A 25,440-nucleotide genomic window follows, 5' to 3' on the forward strand; every position below is an offset into this window, starting at 1 on the left:
CTTCTCCTTCCCCCCCTTCTGCTTGTCGTCATCGTTGTCATCGTCATCGTCGTCCTTCTCCTCGTTCATCATCGTCATCGTCTTCTTCTCTCTTCTTTGTTTCTCATTCTCTCTCCTCTGACTTTTCTTCTTTCTAAGACATCAAGCTCCCATTTCATGATTTCTCATTCTATTTTCTAGACACAGTGAAGAAACTCCCTGGTGTCTCAGCCCCTGATTCGAGATTTCTTCAACATCAGCTTTCCTGTACACAGCTTGCTCCTCCCATCTAAACGCATCACAATTTCATGAATGTGGTCCTTGTACCATCATTGTTCTCCCCGTGGACAACACTTGGCAGATACTTTACCTTGCAGGTATCTTACAGCAGAAGGTATGAATAACAGGGACTCACTTGCTTTGAAGACCAGTGAAGTCTCTATTGAAATATAAGGGAATAGAACTTGAAATGTGAGGAGACAAAGAAAGATATTGACAGTGTAAGAAACCAGGTCTCTCTAGAGTGTGAGCTTGTAGGCACAAATAAAATGAAGATGAAGCCTTCTTATGCCTCTGTCTCCAGCCAGAGCTCTGCTAGAGACCCAGGAGTCTGTCAAGAGTTACACATTCTATCAAAATGATGAAAGACAATGTCTGCCATAGCATTGAATATCCAAATTCTGGAGTTAATTTTAAATTTAGAGTTTAAGGTCTCACCTTCCTCATCATCACTGTTCTCTACTTTGTCACCTACCTGGTCTGTAGGTCTTATGTGATGTTCTCCAACTTTCATCTAGCAGACATGTTGTGGGCAAAATCAGACCAATTACAAACTGTTTCTGGTACCAGTCTATTTCTCTTATTGTACCTCTTCCAAAGTATGGGGAAGGAATGCACACATTTAATAAATAGAAAATATTTATTATACAGCATTATCAAGGTTACTTGGCAAAGGCAGTAACGAGCCAAAGGAAAACACTTTTACAAGAAGCTAAACAAAGTGTATAAGCACACACATCAAGGTGAAAGTATCTGCCCTTTTGGTACAAGATATGTCTGTGTACATTTCCAATTTTTAACAATTATCCTGTAAGAGCTAATACTGCATTGTATTCAGGAAAACATCTAATCATGATATTAGGCATTCAGAAAAATAATGTGATTGATATTGGATGTGTTCACCAAATGTTTCAGACTAAAACCTCAGAACAAACTGACATCTTACATTGTTTGAATAGTAGAGCAGTTTTCCTGATCTATTCTTACTTTTAAAAAATCTGGATGTACAAGTCCTGTAATAACAAGGACATATGTTAGTTGCGTTAAGATATAAAACACATTTTAAGAATAATAGATAGTAGGCTTTTAGTTGCTAGTTTGCCAGGAAAGTAGACCATCAATTAAGCACGGGAACCATCTATTTCCCTCATTCTCCCTCATTTCAGTGAAAACTGAATTTGAAATTGAATGGAATTGAAATCCTTGTTTCAGTCAGGAGGTCTTTCTACCAAAGGTGTTACAAAATAATTTTTTTTTATTTTTTATTTTTGAGAAAGAGATAGAGACAGCATGAGCAGGGGAGGGTCAGAGAGAGAGGGAGGCATAGAATCTGAAGCAGGCTCCAGGCTCTGAGCTAGCTGTCAGCACAGAGCCCGATGCAGGGCTCGAACCCACGAACCGTGAGATCATGACCTGAGCCGAAGTCAGACACTCAACCGACTGAGCTGCCCAGGCACCCCACAAAATAATTTTTTAAAAGAACGGCCATCCATTTTTGTTATGGAACTGACTAAACTTGGCAGTGGAGTATGGGAGGGCATAAGAAACATGAGCCTCAAACTTTGGAGCTGATGTTAAATTCTGAAAAAAAAAAATGATGAGGCGGGTATTTAAAGATTCTAAAATGATTTTTGGCTGAGAAATCAGCTTCCACATGAAGGAAGCATATTAAAATATGACTGCACATAAGGTATAAACAGATATTTAAAGGGGTAAGATCCATTCCATAAATAATAGAAGAAATCAAAATGGCAAGAAAAATCACTTTTATTGGGTGTAAAAAGGAGGATAAAAATTAAACTGATCACATGTACGTGGATAATACAGTACATAACAAAAATGTAAAGAAAAGGGATGACAGTGAAAATAGGGGAATACAAGTATATGGAAATAAAAATTTAAAGAAAGGAAAAAGTGATAAATAGATAGCTGGAGAAATTATGACCAGACAGAGAGGTTAGCATATGCTTTATAAACACTGAAAGCTCAGGTCACTGCAGAAAATCTTTAAATAAAAAACCTAAAGTGACCTGAAATCATCTCAATACTTCAATCTTGTGTTTTAATTGTGATGTTTGAAAATCTACAAAATGTACTTCTTTATTGTAACTCACAGTTTTTGTGAATTTTTAGCACAACAAATTTTCAAGCCACTTCATTATAACATATTCCACATCATAAAATATCTGAAAAATAGGTTCCCTTTTAGAAGAGGGAGGGCCATCTGAGCAGTGTAGGAAAACCATTGCACCACAGCATCAAACCTTCAAAGAGCTTTTGCAGATATTGGTGACAATATATAAAACATTGGAACATAAAAATATCTATTCTATATTGGAAAGACAACTTCTAGTTGCAGTTACATTGACATTACAGTGCACAAATTTTATTATCACAAGTATACGAGGACACAGGAACACATTTACTCACAAGTTACAGGGACTCTGGTAACAACAGGAAAGAATTATTTGTCATTGAACCAGTAATAGTTGCTATGAGTACACCATTAAGTTGGAAGATGGGTTTGTGTCTGTAGTACAAAGGATAAACGATGGCACCAAATACACATACTGTATCTTAGAAGTTCAACTGGTAAGTATTATTTGCTACAGTAAATGTAAGGTAACAATTTTGCCACATGGTTTGTTCTCTTTAATTGAAGGGGAGAGAGAACCCCCCTTGGCACAAACACAAGATACTCCACGAAACATCTTCTGCCAGTCTGAAAACAGTCGCTTGTTCTCACCTTTTCTCCAAAATCACCATGAAGCGAGTATCCAATATGGGATGTTATTTGTGCTGAAAGCCTCATGCGTATGCACTGTCTTGCTTCGCATCCCTTCCTCCCTCTGCACTCCTGATGAAGCACTTTTTGGTGATGATTTTGATCTGATGCCTGTTTTCCCAAATAGAAAGAAATCACAGCGCAGCAGGGTATCCATACACTTTTTCCCCAGTGTGGCAGCAAGGCCGGCCCTGGGTCGGGTGCAATGGGTGAAGACAGGCTCCTGAAGACCAGGAGTCTGTGGGCCCAGGACGCAGAAGGGCTGGAGAAAAAGGAGCTGCGTCCGGGGGGCAGTTCCGTGCGCGCCCCTCCTTCACCCACCCGCTCTGTCTGGCTCTCCCACGCTCACTATGAACGCCACGAATACCATGTCAACTAACGATTCAACCCGGCTGGTCCACTGGTGTCTTTTCAAGCTGGCCAAGTGCGTGTGGGCATGTATAATCTATGCACAATGTCCAAAAGAGGAGATTATTTAGTCGGTTTTATTTATTTATTTATGCGGCGAAAGTTGTTTATTATATGGGATTGTGCTTTGTCAGAACTCCCTTTCTTCCCAGAGAAGGCTTTCGAATAATTCAAGAATCGGGATCCTCGCCCTGGATCACTTTCTGCTTGCAGAGCACAGTCCCCTCGGGCCTCTCCTAAGGCAGCAGCAGCATCTTCCGCTCCTGCTGACCTCCCCCTCCTCCCTCAGCTCCTCCTCCCAGCCCTCGGCGCCTCTCCAGGGGTGCTGGAGCTCCCCGGTTTTCCTGCGTCGCCGCGCGGACGCCTCGGCCCTACAGGGTGGAAGAGCTTTGCTTGTAGTCCCTCAGAATGACGGAGGCGTAGGTCACGCTGGGAGGGGTGCAGAGCACCGACTCGGACACGGGGGAGCTGGGCGCCGAGCTGCCGGAGGCCACCGAGTCGCGGAAAGGCGACGGCGGAGTCAGAGCGGGCGAATCCTCGGGGGCGGGCTTGCCGGCCGCCTGCAGCTCCGCGTCTTCCTCTTCCAGCTCGTCTTCCTCCGTGTTCCCTTCCCGCTCGTACAAGTACTCCTGCAGGAGCTTAAACCTCTCGCTGTCGTCCTCATCCTCGTCTTCTGCCGGCGGAGAGGCCGAGTCCTCCCCGAAGGTGCTCAGCTGCAGCGGGAGCATCTGCAGGTGCTGCGGGGGCGCCGGGGGTGCGTACAGCGAGCGCACCCCGTTCCCCGGGCCCCCGGGGACTGCGAGCACCGCGCTGAAATCCGGGATCCCGGTGCTGAAATTGTTGACCGCCCCCTGTAGCTGGTCCATCAGGGATTTCTGCGGCTGCGGTGGCTGCTGGAGGGGAGGGGGCAAGCCCTTGGGGATGGCCGGGTCGGCCAGGAAGAGGGGGGTCTCCTCTGTGGTGAGGTGGGGTGGCAGAGGCGGGGTGCTCACCGCGGAGGGCCCGCGTCGGTGCACCACCGTGGAAAGGCTGCTGGGCGGGCTGAAGCCAACCGGCTGGGCATCCTCCTCCTCCACGTTGTAAAGGGTCTTGGTGCTGGTATCTGAAAAGGTCAGGCTCTTGCCAGAGCCCTGGTAACTTTTAGTGAGGGGCTTGATGACGGCTGTTTGGTTGCAGGCCGTCTCATTGGTCTTCACATGCACAGAGAGGCGCTGCCACATGTGCTGTCCCTTGGGCACCTGTCTTCCACCTGGTTCAGACCATGACACAGACTTGCCATTAGAACTATGAATAAAATAGAGATGGATTTATTTGCAGATATTTCATGTACACAGGGTAAGATACATGTAAATTAGATGCAATCCCCGCTCAATGCCATTTGATTCCCCTTCCCCCTCCGCTCCCGCGACTATAGGCCCGGCCTCCAAGCCCTTAATCTCCCCATATTACAAGTCAAACGCCAATAGCTGCAGTGACCCCAGGTGGCCTCTACAGCTGCACTGATTCCATTCCCCCCAAGACAAGGCAGAACATGTTGACTCTGAGAAAGTTGTAGGGGAGAAAAGCCAGCCTGTTACAGAAGCAGCTATTTTCACTAGGTCTGAGATTTCACAAAATTATTACACACCCACGTACACGCACATACACCTAAGGTAACAGCACAGTTGTCCCTCACTCAGTGCAAGCCTTTGAAAGATTACCAACGTGATGGAGGAAACAAATAAAGAATAAAACTATAGTTACACACGGACAACGGGACATAATGACTGTCGCTCTTGCCACCTTTCTTCTTAGTCCCTGGAACAAATTCAAACCCACATAGAAAGCTACTCTCATCATGCTGTGCTGTTATAAAACACATGCTTTCAGCTGCCCCTGATGCAGGTACCAGAGCAGCGTGGTCGCACACATGGCAGCTGTATGGAAGAGAAAAAGCAGATGACAGAAAACCCAGACCCCTTCCACTTAAATGTGTCTTCGTTACTTTTGCTTTTCTTTTCGTTCCGATGCATTATCCCCGACACTTATAATGAATGGATTACAATTCACATAAAGGCCTTGATTCACAGCAGCTAGTCTGGGATTTCCACACTGGGGACTTTTAACTAGATGTGTTACAGAAGCCCAGCAAAACACAGATGCTTAGACCCTGGGTTAGTCCTTCAGCATAGTTTGTGATGCAAATGAGATGAAATTGAAGATTCAGAGAAAGAAGTTTTGAGACAAAGGTCCTTCCCTGGCCTCTTCCTCATGGAGCTTTGGAGAAGAAAAATGTTAGGATACCCGTGATACTACAGCTTTATCAGCTTGCATCTTCATGGGACCATTATAAAACCAACTAAATAGAAGGAGGAGAAGGTGGAGGAGGCTGAGGAGACAAGGAGGAGGAGGAGGAGGAGGAGGAAGAAGAAGAAGAAGAAAGAGGAGGAGGAGGAGAAGAAGAAGGAGGAGGAGGAGGAGGAGGAGGAGGAGGAGAGGAGGAGGGAGAGGAGGGGGAGAGAGGGAGGAGGGAAAGAGATGTATTGTATATCTCATTTACAGGTATTGTGATATCTGTATCAGAATACAGATGTATTCTGTATGTTGTAATTAATAACTCTGGTCTTACTTTTGGACTTTTAGCTTTTTTTTTCTGTGTAACTTTCAGCAGATGGTGGTACCTTACCACAGCATACTATTAATAACAGCAGTGTTAATACTTAAATCAGGAAATATATTTGTGTGTGTGTGTGTGTGTTGAGTTTGCTTTTTCACTGTATCCATGAAAACAACAGAGAAAGTAGCCCAATGTTAACACATTTTTGATGTTAAAAGGAATAGGGATAAGGAACATTTTTTTCCTTAGGTGGATGTGTGAAATAGACTATTCTGTATCATGGTCTTTTGTTTGGGAAAATGTATGAAATGATCAATAGTTAATATAATGGTTTATTTAATCATTTTGAAAATACAAGAATGAGTACTTTAAAATTATATGTGTGTCACATTTATGATGACAATAATGTTTTGACATTTCATAAATTATTATCTTGAAAAGTGAAGTGAGACAGTAAGTAAGGAGTCTTGCAGAAATTCTGATACCTGTTATAGAAAATTCTGGATAGAAAATTCCCCAAATAGCTATAGTAGCCTAAATTTTGATGTCATTATTTGGGAAAAGGTCGTTCCTCTGTATAACTTGTAATTTATGTACTGTATTTTTAATTGTCTAAGAAAAATCCCATCTCCAGAATACCATATGAAAATTAATATTTCTCTCAAATATATTGTTAATATATTCCCTGAGAATGTAGAAGTCCTTGTAAATGCAAGATGACTGACTTTTCAGCTTTCACACTAGTATTAGAATTAGAATACCTGACTCTTCTGAATGGAGTCAACTCACGAGCAGATGGTCAGTGTTTCCAGAATGAACAGTCAGCCAGCCAGCTACCAAGACGACAGTCTACAGTTCCTCCTCTGAGTTTGAAACCCTAGGTAAGTTCACCTCCAACTTTCTTCTATCCCAATTTCCTCCACTCCTTACTCTACTCACATCATTTTTCTCTTTGTGCAGTCATTATGCAGACCCAGAAAGTATAAAAACCACAGATTTGCCTCTTGCCTTGCCTTTTAAATATGCTTTAGTGTACCATCCAGCCTCAATGATTTGCATCACTTTTAATTGCGACAGAAAACCTTTTCCTTCTAATGCTTGCCTCTCAATGCTTTTTTTTTAATCATTAAACTAGAAGAATGTCTCATGTCTTCATTTAGTTGTGTGTGTTTAAGAAATAAGTCTCTTGAAAATTAGTCTATACCTCACTTAACCACTGGGTTTACATACCTCAACAAAATGTCATTCCAGTCCCCATATATGTTGGCAAAAAGCTATGCCTGTATTTCTGAGACGTACTTCCCTCACTCATTTGCTCACTCACTCAAAGTACCTCACTGCCCAGGCTTCTATGTGGGCCTCTTTTTAAATCACATACTTCCTTATGTTAATGGTATTATTAATCATTTTGCATATAGATGTAATTACAACTTAGTTCTGTTTTAATCCAATACCTTTCTTATTCTTACAATGGAAGATTTTCACCCCGGCCATCGAAATTAGCAGCTTTTCCCTCCCTTCAGAATCTTGCTCCAGATTTGCGGTAAAGTACCGTTTAATTAGGAAGCAGTTCTAGTGTCCCAGGGCATTTATCAGATTAAGAAAATTAGATTCACCTTTTTGCTTCCTGTAAACCAGAGATAGTGAAGGAAATGTGTCATCTCAGAAACTGCAGCACAGAGCATAAACTTTGGCCCTTCTGAATTAGTTGTTTCTGACGTGTGGTCCATATACAGCTTGAATGGTCCATGAATCTACAAATGCAATAAGCTTTGCTTTTAGACTGAATCAATATTATGTCTTCATAGATCATGCACTGCTATTTTCAAATGCATGTAAATGCTATTATGACAAAGTGTGCTGCTAGGTACAAGTGTAGCTAAATTCTGAGAAGATTTCTTGTGTTTTGTGTTCAGGTGCCCGCTAAAAAAATGTACAATTACTATCATCAATTGAGGGGGAAGTTTTAATAAACATTTTGGTGTGAAAAGGGATTACCCATTGCTGTGATATTAAGAAGATAAAAATACATAAAATATGGGGCAGCAAAAAGGAATACATGCATTATAAAAATGCAATATTACTATGAAATAAATCTTCCATTTAATCCTAGATAACTTTAACACCTGTTTCAGCCATCAGCTTCTTCCTTCTATTATTTAATTTTATTCAGTTTCCTGATCTTAGGAAAAGTAACCTAGTTTAGAAACACCACATAACTGTCACAAAGCACCCCATCTTGCTCTCACTTCAGAAGACAGACACCAGGCCTAAAAACAATCTCATACTTGAAGATCAAGTGCAGTAACATTTGGCCTGAATACCCCAGGTGGCTAAATATAGTTATGGATACTGCAGTTATTGGAGGACATGACTGTTAGGCTGGAGAGGATCCAAGAGGTAGAAGATGATCTATACTGGGAATGCGCAGGGACAAGCAGGCCTGGGGCCTCCATGCCACCTCTGAGAGGCTTGGGGGTCTTGTTCTGGTCTTTCTTTCATTAGATAAGTATAACAATCCCTTCTAGTCAAAAAAATCCACTACTTACAGCACTTTGGAGAATGGTCGGAAGTGGGTGGTGTAAACAGATGAGTATATCTTTGGCATTCAGAGTGATCTCGTCTGTTTTTATTTGTTTCAGTAAGTACTAGTTACATCTGCAGAGTACACTGCTCTCTGCTCCAGAGAGGTCTAAAATGGGAATCACAGTGGGTGGGTGTTTGAGATCAGGAGGGAAGCAGCCTGCACAAGCTGCCTGAGGGGAAGCTTACACAACACCTGTCTCCCTTATGTCCAATTCAAGTCTTGGCCACGAGGCTTAATAGCTTCACAACAGACATAAGGATGGCATCCCAAGAGCCCACAGACAAGGCAAGACTTTCACATGGTGGTGGGGGGGGGAGACTCGCTCCTGGGAACCTGAAGAGTTTAGCATTTGCTTTCTCTGAAAATGAAAATGGAAACAGGAAATGCCATTGAGTCACAGCATGGAGAGCATGACTTACCAAGCTAACAAAAAAAAAACCAAAGCTATCGGTTTATGGGCATTTCTGCTAAGGTTGTGCAGCTACAGTTGGGACACACACCGGGCCTTTCAAAATGGCTGGTGCTGCCCCAACTGAGACCCTCGGGAAGGAATGCCAGAGACGTGCTGGATGAATACCTCACCTCTATCTGCTTCAGCAAGCTGGGACCGGAATGAAGTCTGAGGAGCGATTCCTGCAGAATCGCAGGCATGGAACTATTTGAAACCGTATGAGTCAGACTCTTGTTTTCTCGGGCAACGGCCAAGTTAGTCTTCAGTACAGAGGACTTCCACTGATGCCAGTTACACTTTTGAAAGCTTTCCAGAAAAATCTGAATATTCAGTATAGAGTCTCTGGGAGCCCATAGGAACCATAATTAAAACTTCTCACCTTTTTGATTCACTACTAGTAAGGTAGAAAATCTCTGAATGTATTATTGGAGACAAATGCTTTTTGACTACATGGGAAGTTGGTAGCTTCTGTGGATACCAGTCTTAAATAGCATTGTGAATTTTATTCCTCTCCTCAGATTCTAACATCATAAGCTAGTCAGAGAACCACTTGGCCTGCTGAAATTTACAATATCACAGAGCCTAAATATACAGTCCTTTTTTAAAAGTCTCTAGATTAATCACATTCTCTATGTTAAAGCTGTATGATACAGGATAAAAGACAATACAAAGGAAATCAGTTGGTCCTAACAGACTTGTGCTCTTTTCAATGAATCAATTAAGAAGAAGATATCCACAAATAAAATTACCTCATCAACGCCAATGAAATATGGAAGGCTCCATGACCTTTGTCTGGGCATAAAGTGTACTGTCTTCAGAAAACGGACAAATCTGTTTTGAACCAATGAGTAGAAAACTGATGGTTCCTGAAGTTAGTCTGAGTACAGTTTAAATGGCCACTCATTCAACCTAATGATTACTAGCTGAGGAAAGAAATTCCCATGCCAAGTTTATTGACAACATCATGTTGGTACCAGAGTATTATCTTAGCAGAGCTATATCAGTTGTAATTATATTCCTTTAGGAAGTAGAGATGAGCCTAGGTTATGTTCCCTTTGAAGGAACTTCAAGTCAAGCATTATTGTATCTTCTATGCTCTATGCTACCAGACCTGTAATTTCAATAGCAAGTCATTTGATGTTCCTCAGCTCTGACCTGGAGTCCTCATGGTTTGCTCTGGAAACACAAGGCAGTTAAATTGCCCTGTGAGGCAGGATAGATATAGGCAGACCATAATGGTTCAGTAGGAAGCTTTATGCCCATCACTAGCCCCTTTACCTTGATTGTTTACCAAGCTGTAGGAACTGAAGGTTACAGAGAGAATATCTTTTTTTTTTTTTTTTGCTATTGTTTGTTGAGAAACAACAAAGGCTAAAGGATCTTTTCTTGATCCTTCACAATATCCAGAAAGAAAGTTTAATCAGATCCCATTCTGAGAGCTCTTAACAACCAACCTATTAGCTTTGCTGATTGTTGACTCTTTGTTTTCTTTTTTGTCACCTACCAAGAATGTACCCACTTTCAGCCTCTGCTTTTGCTTTTAGGCACTCACCTGAAAGTCATGAAATATTAGTTGACTCTCCTCTCTTTCTGGCCCTGCTGTCATGGCAGGACAAGCACATCTACTATTCCATCAATCCCTTTTGACAGGCAGCCAGCAGCTGTCATAATCATGATCTCCTTGCTGTGCCCTTGGTCAGACTCAACTCATGCTGCAAGAAATGCTCAATGCTTTTTGACTTGGGAAAATTACAGAGGTTGCATCCAAGCAGACTCGAGTAGCTCTGATCTAGGTGTGCAGAGCCCCCAGACCGCTACCTGAAACATCCTGGCAGGGCTACCATATTTTTCCCTCTAAGAGTCAGTATGATTTAACTGAGACCACACTCTTTTTGTTTGGGCTTTGATGGGAATATCAGAACACAGACTTCCCAATGCACTCCACTGAGTGAAGCAAAGAGACTCCATGGTCTCATACACTGGCCTCCACAGCCAGGTTCAGTAGCAAACATTTGAACCAATTGGGCTCTTCTCATCTGAAGAGCTATTCAGGCCACAGACACCTCATCAGTGGGCTCCCTCCTGCTGCAGGAATGTGTACCTTTGACTCTCCCAGGAGTTTGAAGGGCTGTAAAGAAACAGCTGAAAATGACCACAGACTCCATGCACAATGAATTGAACATGGTCTATGTTCTTTTGTTAACTTAAAGAGACACTGTCAAGATCTAAAGGTCAAAAATTGGACCAAACATGCACCATTTTTATCAGATGGAGGAAAATCTGATAAAAACACTCAGAATCCTGGGGAAATCATTACATTTCCTTTTTATAAAACTCTCTTTTCATGGGATTCACAAAACTTTTGTTTTGTGCTCCCCAGGGTGTGGGGGGCTCACGGCAGAGGCTCATGTTGGTGCCCATCCCCTCAAACTGACATGGAACTCTCCAGAAGTTCAAGTTATGGCTTTTACTTTAATGCAGACAGGATCATTTCAAACATTTGTGCAACAGCAAAAAGGCAAAAGAAAAAAAAAAAGAAAAAGAAAAAAAGCAAAGAAAGAGCTCTGTTTGCCAAGGAAAAGCTGACAAATTTAAGATGGGGGGAAATTCACTTTCAAGCTTGTGAGTGGGAGTCACAAACAAAAGTGAATCTCCACTGTTGGAAAAAGTGTTGCGTCTTGCTTTGAAACTTAAAAAAGCAAAAAGACTAACAACTTGACAGTGTCCTTTTAAGAACGATGGACAATCAAATTAAGGCGGTCGTGCAAACCATGGCACGTAAATGGTTCCTCATTCTTGATGGCATGCACCACATCTGTTTCCATGTTAGAAAGTGGAAAAACCCAGGAGAGAGAAAGCAAGGGGCAAACCACTATATTTTCCATGCAGCTTCTCTTACACATTCACTGCAGTGTGGGGGTTTTCAAAGCTGCACATGTGCCGACGGACATTGGCTGGTGGGCGAGAATTCTGGCTGCCTCTTCCTGAAGATTGAAAAGAAAAAGACACCCAGTGAGTGAGTGGTTACACACGTGTACAGATATAGTGATTACACCACTCAGGTGGTGTCTGGGCCTGGGTCTACCTGCCTGGCTCCTGAGCCTTTCTCCATGTCATCCCCACCCCCATGTCCTATGTCTTCCTTGCACTGCCTGGCTGTTTCTCACTGCCACGCTCATTTCTGAAAGCCACGTCAATGGAGTGCATTCTTTCTTTTACTTTATGAGACCATCTTTTTCCAAGTGGCAGATGCTGTTTCTTCTGTGTGTATGTCTGTCCAAAATCAGCTCTTTTCCTCCACTCTTAACATCTTTCTTTCTTCCTGGTGGCAGCGGGCTCCACCTCCACGCACACTGATATAGGCAGAATCTTCCTGCCAACCATCCCTCTTAAAGGATGTTCATGGATTTATGTCTTGCATTGTGAATTTTAGTTGCATTGCTAATTTTCTTTCATATTATGTTATCACAAAAGCATTATTGTCACTTCCTATAAAGTCACATTTATCTCTTGGCTACAGGACAGAATATGTCTGATGGTGAAGAGAGGGGGAGTGACAAGAGATTGCAGGAGTCTGCCATGTGGGGATAATGTTGTCTCATTCCATGGTTAGCTGTCTCCTGATGTAGCACATAGGTGACCTGAGAAGTGGAGAAGAGCATTGATTGGTCATGATAAGGTTGATGGAGCAAACATGGGCAGCTGGCCTTTCCATCTTTTGTTAGAGTGAAGAGAAGTGGGTTTTTCCAGGAGTTAAGTAGCATCAGTGGGATAAAGCCATCTTGTTAGCACTCCACATAAGATGGCTGCCAATCAGAGGAAAGAATTTCAGGAACAAGATGGTAAAGGTGAACCACCAGCAGGTGCTGTGGGTAGTATGGATGTGGTGGGTTGAACTGAGAGTATGTTGATATTAAGGAACTGTCAGTGATGAACTCCCCTATAGGGGTCCCTAAAATTCACAATGATTCCCTATGTATCAGCCTTGGGCCACCTACCCCAACATCCTGGTGACGATTATCCGGTGTTAATCAGAAGAGGACCACAGCAGCTGCAGGCAAGTCAAAGACTTTTGCTACATTCCCTATCTCTTTTTTTCCCCATTAAAGCAAACAAAGGAGGGGAAACAGAAGATGAAGGAGCCAGAGATATTGTAGGGACAAACCATATCCCTCCATATTCCACATCTTTCAGGTGGAGGCATGACCCATGCTAGGAAGAAGAGATGTGAACTTGGAATTTGAAAAAGAATATACTGGAATAGTTTTTTAATATCTGGAATCAAGGAATCTGATCTGAATATAGAAGGCGGGAAACAAAGTTTTCCAAAGCACACTTAAAGGTAAAAGAGAAAAATTAAAATTAAAATTAATCAATATGTGTATTTCTGCCAAGTTTGGGCCATTCATTAAAAAAGTACATGATCTACCCAGAACAATTTGAAATCCTTGCCCAAAGATAAAACTCAAAACACTTTCATGTAACTTTGTTACTACTGCAATAATCCATTTATTAAAAAAAAAAAGAGATAATATTTGCTATTAAACTTGCCAAAATAATATATCCTGGATATTTAATATGCCCATCTGAAATTACAAAAAAATTGTGAAAACATCAGCAACTAGATGACCAGGGAGAAAAGTAAGATGTTTGGGTATGTAAGTGAAATTGTCAGTAAGAAAGATTATTTAACCTACAAAATAATAGAACAACTTCATTTCTCATGAAGGAGGCAGAAAATACATTCAAACCATTCCCTTGCTAAGCCCTACATTCCTTGAATCACTAGTTAAAGCTACCTGTAGATAATGTCTACATGTGGCCTGGTCCAATGGACTAGCTTCAGGGCCCGGTGTCTAATATGGATGCACGGTGCGTCCCTCAGCAGAAAGGCCCTGCACTTGGGACTTACTGGTCTATGGTCATCATTTTGAGATCTATAATCATTTTATCACTTAATTTTTTTTTCTTGAATGTTGTTTGCTGGAAAGATGGAACATACCCCAGGGCCTTAGAGCCTCTGCATACCAATGGTTCTGCCTCCTCGACTTCCCTGCTGCCCTCAGGCCACTCCGAGCTTTCCACTCTCTGGCCCTACCCAGGGATCGATCGCTGCTACTCTCCACTGCTGGCAGGGGCCTCTGGGCATGAGTGCAGGAAGATCGAGTCAGGGTCAGGTGCATCTCCAGGCAGCGATTGGCCATCCCTGCTGGACTAGCAGGGCCACTGTGCACTTAACAGACAACACCATAGGGGTCTGCTTCTCACCCATCCTCCATCCTCTTAGTCCAGGTGCTGTTTTTCTAATACTCTTTGAGATCACCAGTCTACTAGGGGCTAGGGGAAGAGGGAGGGAGGAAGGGGAGAGGCTTGGTTCAACTTCCTGTGGTGTCATCCCAGTGACTAATGGGAGGGGAACCTGGCACCCTGAGGGCTGTATGAAGCCCTGTATGAAGGGCAGAGTCTGCACTTGCTGGNCGCAGGAGCACAGCATTAAATGGCAAATAAAAAACATAAGGGCAGGTTGAGAGAGAGACCAGAGAAGAAAAGAAAAGGCTTAATATTGTCATCTTTAACATTTCCTTCTGTGTTTTCAACCAGGGGCCTCATGTTTTCTTTCTGCACTGGACTGTGCAAATAATGTAGCTGATCTTGTCTGCTGGGTGTATGTATGATGATAAAAACCACAAGGAAATGCCTTGCCAGCTCAGATACTTGACGTGCTGACACTAGCAGAAGGGCACAGAGTGCGACATGCCCAGACAGTTGGCCCTGCTGTCTCCTGGGGATGGGGTGGGAGCTCTCCGGCCTCTGCTACTGACTTGGAATTCCTGCAGTCAATGGACAGATCTGTGGGTCCTCCACGGCTTGCAGCCATATTGGTAGCCAAACTCAGGTGGTCATTCCCAGCCATCCCAAAGCTACCTTAATTAACTACTTATTGAAATAGTTGAAAAATTAGAGCGTTTCCTTCCTGGTGCCATTTTTCAGTCTCTGACTCACTTTGTGGTTGAAGCGAAATGTAAATGACCTCTGCCTACAAAGCTTACTTTTTATGAAAGGGGTGATTGATTAAAGGTTACAGGCCAAAGCCTTGAAAAATCCATTGCCAGAGTGTCCATTTTATCAACTGTGTAAAAACTGAGAGGAGCCTGACTTCAGGGTATTTTTAGCAACTGTAAAACCACATATTCATCCAACCACAGATTCGGCAAGCCAGAGTAAAAGCTTGGAGGGAAAACACAGCATATGGAGACTTGTCAAATATAAGTCCCAAATCTGTGCTTGAATCTTTTGGCAGAAACTGTGGATTTAAAGAAACCCCAGAAATTTAGTAAGAAAGAATCATCTTCAATTTCTTCTGAAAGTGCAGTCTTTCTTTTCTTTTCCTTTCTTCTTTCCTTTCTCCTTCTTTCCCTCCCTCCCTCCCTCCCTCTCTTCCTTCCTTCCTTCCTTCCTTCCTTCCTTCCTTCCTTCCTTCCTTCCTTCCTCCTTTTCTTTCCTCCTTGCTATAGAGCCACTTCTTGTTATAGTTTCTTTCATCTAGTCCCATTGTCCAAATCCTCCTTTATATAAGAGTCTCTCTCTCTTTGAGTGTACTTAGTCCTATATGACTTTGTTTTAATGTATCATTTTCTTTATAGTTGTTCACTCATACATCAGTTTGTTTGCTAGGAATTATTCTTCACATGAACTTGAGAAGTTGTTACAAACAAGTTTCACTCATTGTAGCAGGGCAGTAGGCTGGCTGGAGAAAGACTCCAGGATCCAGGCACTCTCCAACTGTGTATTTCCCCCATTAGACTCAGTTTTTACATCCCCAAGGATGGATTTTGAAAGAATAAATGTGAAAATGCTTCTAAATGGCAAAATGCTATCCCAGCCTAATAGATCACTGTTAAACCCCTTCCTCTGAAGGATGGGGGAACAAAAAGATGGACAAAAGACCCAGATATTTTAAATCTGAGTATGTTTAGAGTAGACTAATATATAGTATCTCAAACTTTACTTCATTTTACTTACAGTTATTAGTCCCTTTCCTTATTCAAGAATTTCAATAATTTCTAGTAGAAAGTAAACTGTTTTCTCTAATAAACTGTTACTCTCCTAATTGTGGGGGGTGGGGTTGGGGGGCATTAGTGACATTGAATGCATGTGGCAGGTGCAGGTAAAAGCTAGCTACAGAGCAGGTTAGCTGTGTCTGAAGTTGCATGTCTATGATAGGTTTGGAGGTGAATCTACTTTAAGCAGAGAGAATATGGTCTATACGATTCCAGATGGTCAGTTCACCACGGAAATAATAATGTGGCAGCTGTCCAGAGTAATCATACAGATTAGCAGCAACCACTCAAGACCATTTTAGCTGAGTATGCTCTATCTTTTTTGTTGTTGTTATAGACAGATACAGGATAATTTGTGCCTCTGATCGCTTTCCAAAGCCAAATGCATTTTTCTATTATCTGAATTTAAATATTTATTTCTCAACATTCGTTCATCACAGTGGAGAGTGGAGCTCCGACTGTATGTGTTGACCATCTGTAAATGGTAATTTCTTCTACTCTTCATTTTAGTTCATGCATATCTAACACAGTACAGTAATATTCTTTATATACACACACAATGTGGTTTTTCCATAGAGGTATAAAATACCACTTTCTTTAAACATTCATAATTATAAATATTTATAAGCTAATAAGAGCCTATAGAGAATGATCTAATAAAATTTAATTTAGCTGCCATTATAGATTTGTCAAATATGAACACTTTTGCCTTATTATAGTTTCTTTTCTTTTGAAAACATCAAGGGAATATGTGAAGCCCTCTGTATACTATTCTTAATATTAATTCTATCCATTTCTGTCTATACCAAAATTTGGTATGAATCATCACTTGGCATACTTTAATGCTTTTACAACATATGTATTCATATGCGTTAATAAATAATACATGGTACTGTTTTGCATGTTATTAGATTTTATATACAGAGCATCATTCTCTATTTCCATTCAGCAATTTGCCCACTTCATCCGTTTGGTATCACGTTAATAGATAAAGCTCTAGTTTATTCATTTAAACTAAATTGAATACATACCACATTACCAAAAATATAATCAATTCTCCTGCTGATGGCCACTTAGATTGTTTCCTACATTTTGCTATTTTAAGCAATGCTGCAGTAAACATTCTTGATTACATCTCCTTGCACACAGGAGTGGGAGAGTTGTTGTATGGTGTGGACCTAGAAATAAAATTGTGGATTGTTTGAGTGCACATTCATTTCTTATATATGACCAAATTGCTCTGCAAGGCACTTGCACAATTTACACTAATATGTAAGAGTCTGTATTATTCTTTCCAATTCTCTTTGTTTTTCAGACAGCCTCAAAATTCACATTTTACTCTGAAAAATTTCAAAAATATAGAAACATGGAGAAAATGCTAAAACAAACCCCCATTTCCCTGTTATCCAGCTTCAATAAAAATCGATATATATGTGAATCTTCTTTCATCTATACCAGCCAGTTACTAATTTTAAAGTAAAGCCAGGGACGCCTGGGTGGCTCAGCCTGTTAAGCTTCTGACTTTGGCACAGGTCATGATCTCGTGGTTTGTGGTTTCCAGCCTCACATCGGGCTCTGTGCTGACAGCTCAGAGCCTGGAGCCTGTTTCAGAGTCTGTGTCTCCCTCTCTCTATCTGTCCCTCCCCCACGTGTGCTCTGTCTCTCTCTCTGTCTCAAAAATAAACTATAAAAAATTTAAAAGAGTAAAGCTAAATCAGACACCTGGGTGGCTCAGTTGGTTAAGTGTCCAACTCCTGATTTCAGCTCAGGTCATGATCTCACCGTTCATGGGTTCGTGCCCCACGTTGGGCTCTGTGCTGACAGTGTGGAGCCTGTTTGGCATTCTCTCTCCTCTCTCTCCCTCTCCCTCCGCCCCTGCCCTGCTTGTGTGCTCTTTCTCAAAATAAATAAATAAACTTTGAAAATAAATAAATAAGAGATGCCTGTGTGGCTCAGTCGGTTAAGCATCCCACTTCAGCTCAGGACATGATCTCACCATTAATGAGTTCAAGTCCCACGTCAGGCTCTGTGTTGACAGTTCGAAGCCTGGAACCTACTTTGAATTTTGTGTCTCCCCCTCTCTCTACCCCTCCCATGCTCACACTCTGTCTCTCTCTCTCAAAAATAAACAAGCATTAAAAAAAATTTTTTTAAATAAGTAAATACACAAATAAAGTAAAATGAATCATTTTGTCTTTTATCCATAAGCAATTCAGTATATAGGCCTATAATATAGGTGTGCATTTTTATTAAAAGAAGAAAAATAATATTATCACACCTAGAATACATTAATAGTAATTACTTAATATTTTATATTAAGTGTTTACTATTAAATAGTATTTGGATTTCTGTGACTGTCTCATATATTTTTATTTTATTTTTTATTTTTAAATCAGCATCCAAACAAGATCTGCAAATTGTACTTTGTTGATGAGTCTCTTACATCTTTTTTAATCTATAATTCTCTTGATCTAATTCCCTTCTCCTTTTTGCTGGCTGCTTATTTGTTGAAGAAAGACTGATTGTTTCCCAGATTATGGATTTTACTTGTTGAATGCTTATAGTGTCATTTAGCATGTTTTTTCGGTGACCTGTATTGCTTGTGAATTGATAGTTAGATCTGAGGGCTTGATCAGATTCATGATTGTTTACTCAGCGAGTATAATTATAGGAGTTAGTGTTTACTTTCTATTTTACCAGACCAAAAAGCATGTAAATTGGGTTATCTATTAATCACATTAAGACTGATCAGTGCATTTAGGTGTGGTCACCCTAAACCATACTTTACAAAACTTCCCATCAGCCTTTCATCCAATGGTTTTAGCAGTATTGATAATCATTATGAAGACCAATTATTTTATTATAATATTGTAAAGTGGTAATATATCATTCCTTCTGTATTTGTCATATAGATTTCTTTTCTAAAGTAGAACTTCTCCTCATCAGCTATTCAATTCCTCTGATATAGAATTCAAACAGATAACACAAGCCAAATGGTGATCTTTTCTTTACCAATGTTCAGAATAATGATTTGGTTTTCTAGCACCCTCTGACAGTGATCAGTATATCACCTGTGAGTCTGTTTCTATTGTTTAACTGTTTCCCTTGATTTTTTTGTCATATTGTCCTAATTCTTCCATGTCCAAACACATAAGACACATATGAATGTACACATACACACAATAAGATTCTGTAGAGGTTCTAAATTGTAGATGATATTGTCTGTGCTACAATTGCTTTACCACTTGATCTGTTAAGTAGAGGGGGACATACCATTTTAATCTAGTCCAGACTGAGCTGAGTCAAAGTTATTTTATAATTGGGTTAAGAATTGGTCTATGGTAGGGAATCCCTTCAGGACTTTTTTTTTAAGTTTATTTATTTATTTTGGAGAGAGAGAGAGGGAGGGAGGCAGAGAATCCCAAGCAGGTTCTGTGCTGTCAACACAGAGCCAGATGCAGGGCTCAAATTCACAAACAGTAAGATCCTGACCTGAGTCAAAATCAAGAATTGGACACTTAACCAACTTAGCTACCCAGGTGTTCCTTTTCAGGATTTTTAACAGAACATCTGGTTGTGCACTAGTATACCTCATCTGGTGGGTCTTTATCACCTTAGCATTAAGAGGCTATGGGAGATTCTGGCCAGCTTTTCAAAGATTTTCAGTTTATATTTTTGGTTTTCTGACTCACAGATCTTCAGAATTAGGCAAATGTCTTGATGTAGAACCTTGACCATATGACTGAGTGCCTCTAAGTCTCCTATTTTGTCAGTCTGGCCTCACATGGGTGCTAAAGGTGTTTTCTGATTCTTTCCGCAGGCCGGTCTGTCTTCTCAGCATTGGCAGCCTCCAGGAAAATAACTCTATATACCAGAAGTGTGTAGCTTATCTTTTAACCTTTCTGGCCCACTCAGCTGCAGACAATTGCAAATGATTCGAGAGAGAAGCTAGACAGGTGTCGTAGCCTCTCTGCCTTGCATTTTATCACTTCCGCCTCATGGCCACAGAATCTCTTCTGCTTTCGCTTCTCCCTCCATTGACTCTGCTTGGGTCACACTTGGAGACTCAGACTGTGCCATGCTGGCTACTAAGCCTGCAGCCAGGGCCCGGAGTTGGCAGATCTCCCCTGGGAAAAGTGGCTGCAGATCATTGGTCCACTTCTCAGTTCTTCTCTCTCTGATATTCTAGTCTCGCTCTCCTTATCACTTCAGTAACTCCCTGATACTCTAAGAAGTTTTAGTCTTTCATATATGTTCCCTGAACCTTCTTTGCAAAATTTTGCATGTAGTTCCTTCAGCATTCTAAGATGTTTACCAAGTTCTTGACCACACTGCAATGTATATTATATCTTTGCATTTCTCTTGTGATTCTTTTCACTTTTCTTATATAAGCAATTGCTGCTAATTCCTATCACCTACATTTGATAGGCCATAGTTTCTGAAGGGCAGGATCCATGCCAGATTTATCATGTGTGCCAGTTATCCCCGATTTATCCTGCCTCAACTTTTGGAAATAAAAGGAAATCATATAATCTCTCATACAAAGAATGAATAATTGCTTTTAAGAATGAAGGGAGTGCTTTGAAAGCCATGTGATGACAAAATGAATAAACTGAGACTTTTGGGGGACATAAAAGGACATGTGGTCACCTATTTGTAGTAAATGAATGAATGGCTGAAAAAAATCATAACAGAATGGAGAAATATTTCTGATAGAAAATAAGTTGTAAATACTTCTGAGTTTCTCCATCACTTTGGTGGTTTCAGGAATATCAAAAACACTTATTATTTTTATAAAACGAATACCTAAATCCTAATATTAAATATTGAATGTCATAAAATCTGCAGTGAAAATTAAGTTTAAAAATAATAAGTAGAAATAATGTGTGTATATATTGGTGTGTGTGTAACAATGAGAATATAACAAAAAAAGGTAATGGTGATTTTTCTCCATATATTGGTAGAATTTAGATATTTTTTATCAGCTACTCTGTTTTCCTATACTTTACAAATTCTCTACAATAAATATTTATCACTTTTTTAAAAAATATTAAAATAAACAGAACTATTATTCCAAAAAGAAATCTATCATAACATATAGTTCAGGTGTAAAATTCCTTCTCTTCTTGGCTTTACCCCAATAAACCAAGGCATTGCATAGAATCTGTGAATGTATTTTCTTTTGCTGAAAAAAAGTAAAAATTCTAAAAACATATTAAAATATGCACTGCTAAGAAAAAATAATAGAAATTGTAGAATTTGGATATTCATGCTAATATTTTCATGTAAACCAGTATGATATGGTAATGCATATTTGAAAGTTGACAAGAGAATACATCTTAACAGTTCCTATCTTATAACAAAAGAAAATAAAAACTTTTGTGACTTTGTGTAGTGATGGAGGTTAACTAGACTTATTCTGGTGATCATTTCACAATATATACAGATATTGAATGATTATATTATATACTGAAACTAATATAAAGTTATATTTAAATTATACCTTAAAAAGGGGATATATGTTTGAAAACTTCTACTAGATTATCTCAAATTTCTGTCAGAACTAATAGTCATTCAACTAAAGGCTCTTCTTATAAAGCTAATTCTATTCCATAGTGATACAAGCCATTAATTTTGTGTAACTATAAATAGAGATGGGGTCACAGTTGACTTAATTGACTTAAAGTATAACATCCATAAAGTTTTTGTATGTTCTGTACATTTACATATGTGCTTGTCTCTGATTTGAGTATGAATCATGTCTTATGCTTCTTGTTTCTTCAGCATTTGACAAATATCTAATTAAATTATACAAAAATCATGTTTGCCTAACATGTTATATATGGCATACAAACAGTAATCATGGCAAATTGATGCAGATGTTTGGAAAACAGAAAATAGCTGATAACTCATCATAACTTATGATTCATTAGTAATTATAATTTCAAATTTAGTTTTAATTTTGATCAATTAAAAATGATGAATCCTTGTTATATATGTGATTTGCTAAAAAGGCCAGAAATGTCAATCACTCTTTTCCTATTCCTTGACAAAATATAAACTATTGAAAAAAAGAAAAGAAAAAAGAAATAGTTACTTTGGTAAAAAGCTTAAAGTTGAAGTTGGAACGATAACAAAAAGATAAATCTAGAATTCTGTAAAACTTCTTGTATTGTTGGCTATGGCACTAACATCAATATTAGATATATGTTTCTACTAAAGTTTATTTTATCTTATCATTTCTCTTTGAGCAGAGACATTAATATCTTCCTATCACCACCCATCAAACCCGAGAAAGAACCAAATAGTCAATTATCATACAATTTCTTTCATAGTATTAGATGTATAGACACCATGACCCTAAAAGAAATCTTAGTCATATCAGAGCTAACTGAAAAAGGAGAGGAGGAGATACTAAAATTGGGATAAGAAGATATCTGCTTCCAGGTAAGATGTAATACCTTGGACTAAACCAAGTCTCCCACTGACAACAACTAGAAAAATCTGATTCAGTATTTTTAAAAAACCATTTAAAGACATTGAAAACTGCCATGGCAACCAGAACCCAAAGTACCAATAAGTCAGAAAGAAGAGAACTTCAGAGAAGTAAGCAGATAACCTTCAAGCTCTTTTGCCCTAGAAACATTTGATGATTTTTGGCTCAGGAGAACAGACTGAAAATCTAGGCTGAGAGTCTTAACTAAGAAGTAAAGAAGCAAGAAAAACTTTATAAATGCTTAGGTCTATAGATATAAAAATTGGTTTCAAGTCTTCCAAGGCAGCAAGAACTTGAGGAGCCAAGATTCTGGAGAAAAGCAAAAAAATAACCAAAAAACAAAAACAAAAAACAAACGAACAAAACAGAGAGAGAGACAGAGAGAGAGAGACTAACACTTAGTAGATTCCCTCATGAAAGATGTCAAAATTTCCGACTGCATAAAGCACAGGACACAAAGTTAGTAGAAACTGTGGGAAATCAGAATGAAGTTTTTGGAAGTCTCACAACCCTGAGGAATCAAAATTGAAGTTAAAAGCATTTAAAAAATGTTGAACCCAAGGAAACAGCGGGGACTCACAGGATCCTTGGATAGCTGTACCCTAGTAATAGGTTGCACCAAGTGAAGCCAAATAAACTTTGTAAAACTACAATACACACTCAAGTCATCTCAGCCCATCATTGGAGAATTTACATATCAGGAATCTATAAGTAAGTATTGATTGTGCAAGATCATAATAGTAATGTAAAATAAGTTTTAACATATGTGTGGAATTAAAATGCACAACAAAAAAAGCACAAAAAATTGACACAAAGTATTTTAAGATCCTCGCTTTGTTTGGAAAATGATAAAACTCCTAATTTATTTGAGATTATAAAAGCTGGGAAATAATTATTATAATCTCTGTAACCATAAAAAGAATAATAAAAGAATGTTAAACTAACAAATTAATACATGGTGAAATTGAATAGTAAAATGCTATATCAATCCAAAGACGGCAAGAACTAAGAGAAAAACAATAGGAGAGAACACATAAATGGAAGTAATCATTCCACTGAGACAAGCAGAAAATAGTTAAAAAGTAGATATAAACATGATTATGTCAACAATTAGATCAAGTGTAAATGAGCTAAATATTCTAATTCAAAGGCAAGCATTATCTGACTAAGAAACAAAATCTAAATCTAAGTATGTGTAGCTTATGAGAGACACTCTTTAAAGCTGAAAAGCAAAGGATGGAAAAGGTATAACATGCAAACACTAACAAAAATAAAATCTGTTAGCTACACCAGTATCAGACAAAGTAGACTCTATTTCAACTGAACAATACAGAGGATAACAAGGGAGAATTTACATCAGGAAATTCAAGAACAGATTAATATTTAATAATTATTCAATGTATTTCCCCATGTTAACAGAGTAAAATAGAAAAAGAACATGATATTTCAACTGATGTAGGAAAATATTTTGACAAAATTTGATGTCCATTTATGATAAATTCCTCAGCAAACTGAGAACATAAAGGAATATCACCAATATGATAAAGGTAATCTATACCCAAGAAGTAATGTCATACATAATGATGAAATTTTGAGTAATGGGAATGATATCCTAAACCCAGAATTGCCAAAACAATAATAAAGCTGGAGAAATTACACTATTTTATTTTAAGACTTAATATAAGATTCAGGAATAGAAGACAGTGTGGTATTTTCATAAAGATAGACAAATATTTCAATAGAATAGAATAGAAAGTCCATGTATCTTCAGTTGAATCTTGATAAAAGCACCAATGTCATTCAGTGAGGAAAGGAAAGTCTTTTAAAATATTAAGCAGGGAAAGCTGGATCTCTATTTAGAAAGTGGAAAAAGAGAGCCTTGATACATTCCTTACACCATACATAGAAAAGTATCATATGCGGCACCTGGGTGGCGTCCAACTTCGGTTCACGTCATGATCTCACAGTTCGTGGGTTTGAACCCTGCATCGGGCTCTGTGCTGACAGCTAGCTCAGAGCCTGGAGCCTGTTTCAGATTCTGTGTCTCCCTCTCTCTCTGACCCTCGCCTGTTCATGCTGTTTCTCTCTCTCAAAAATAAATAAAACATTTTTTAAAAAGTATCATAGTACTAAGTGTAAAAGCCAAAATTATAAACCTCCTAGAAAAAAATGGAGGACCTAGAGTAAGCACAAGTTTTCTCACCTGAACACAAAGGGCACTAACCATAAAAGAAATGATAAACTGAACTTCATCAAAATTAAAAACTTCTACTTATTAAAAGATATCACTAAAAAAATGAAGACTCAATCACAGATTAAGAAAAATTACTCTAATATGTATATCCAGCAAAAACTCATATCCAGATTATAAAAAGGAGTCCTACAAGTCAATAATACAATACAAATGACCTAGTGAAAACAATAGGCAAGAATTTAGATAGATATTTCATATAAGAGGGCATATAAATGACCCAAAATATACATGAAGAGAATTTTAAGATCATTAGTCGTCAGGAAAATGCAAATTGAAACTAAAATTAAATACTATTACATACTCATTGAAATAACTAAAATGTAAAAGATTATCAACACCAAATAGATCTCCTACATTCTTACTAGGAGTATAAAATGGCAAAATCACTGTGGAAATATCTTTGGTAGTTTCTTATAAATTAAATATACACCTGCCCTATCATTCAGCAATTCCACTTCTAGGCATATACCTCGACAAAATGAAAATATATGTTCATAAAAACTAACATATGTATGTTGATTGTAGCTTTATTTGTAGAAGTGAA

The 25,440-nt window shown here is 39.2% G+C and overlaps 1 protein-coding gene across 1 annotated transcript in view; it reads right to left on the reverse strand.

Moving 5' to 3' along the window:
• Positions 1-1,837: 1,837 nt before the first annotated feature.
• GRM1 (glutamate metabotropic receptor 1) overlaps positions 1,838-25,440 on the reverse strand; it is a 398,454-nt gene continuing 374,851 nt past the window's right edge. Inside the window, exon 8 of the mRNA XM_077776070.1 lies at positions 1,838-4,735. Within this exon, the coding sequence (XP_077632196.1) occupies positions 3,823-4,735 (913 nt within the window). The 3' untranslated portion in view covers positions 1,838-3,822. The remainder of the gene's footprint in view (positions 4,736-25,440) is intronic.

This window comes from Crocuta crocuta, unplaced genomic scaffold (assembly GCF_008692635.1).
Source record: "Crocuta crocuta isolate KB4526 unplaced genomic scaffold, BGI_CrCroc_1.0 scaffold25, whole genome shotgun sequence".
In the NCBI taxonomy this organism is placed as follows: domain Eukaryota; kingdom Metazoa; phylum Chordata; class Mammalia; order Carnivora; family Hyaenidae; genus Crocuta; species Crocuta crocuta.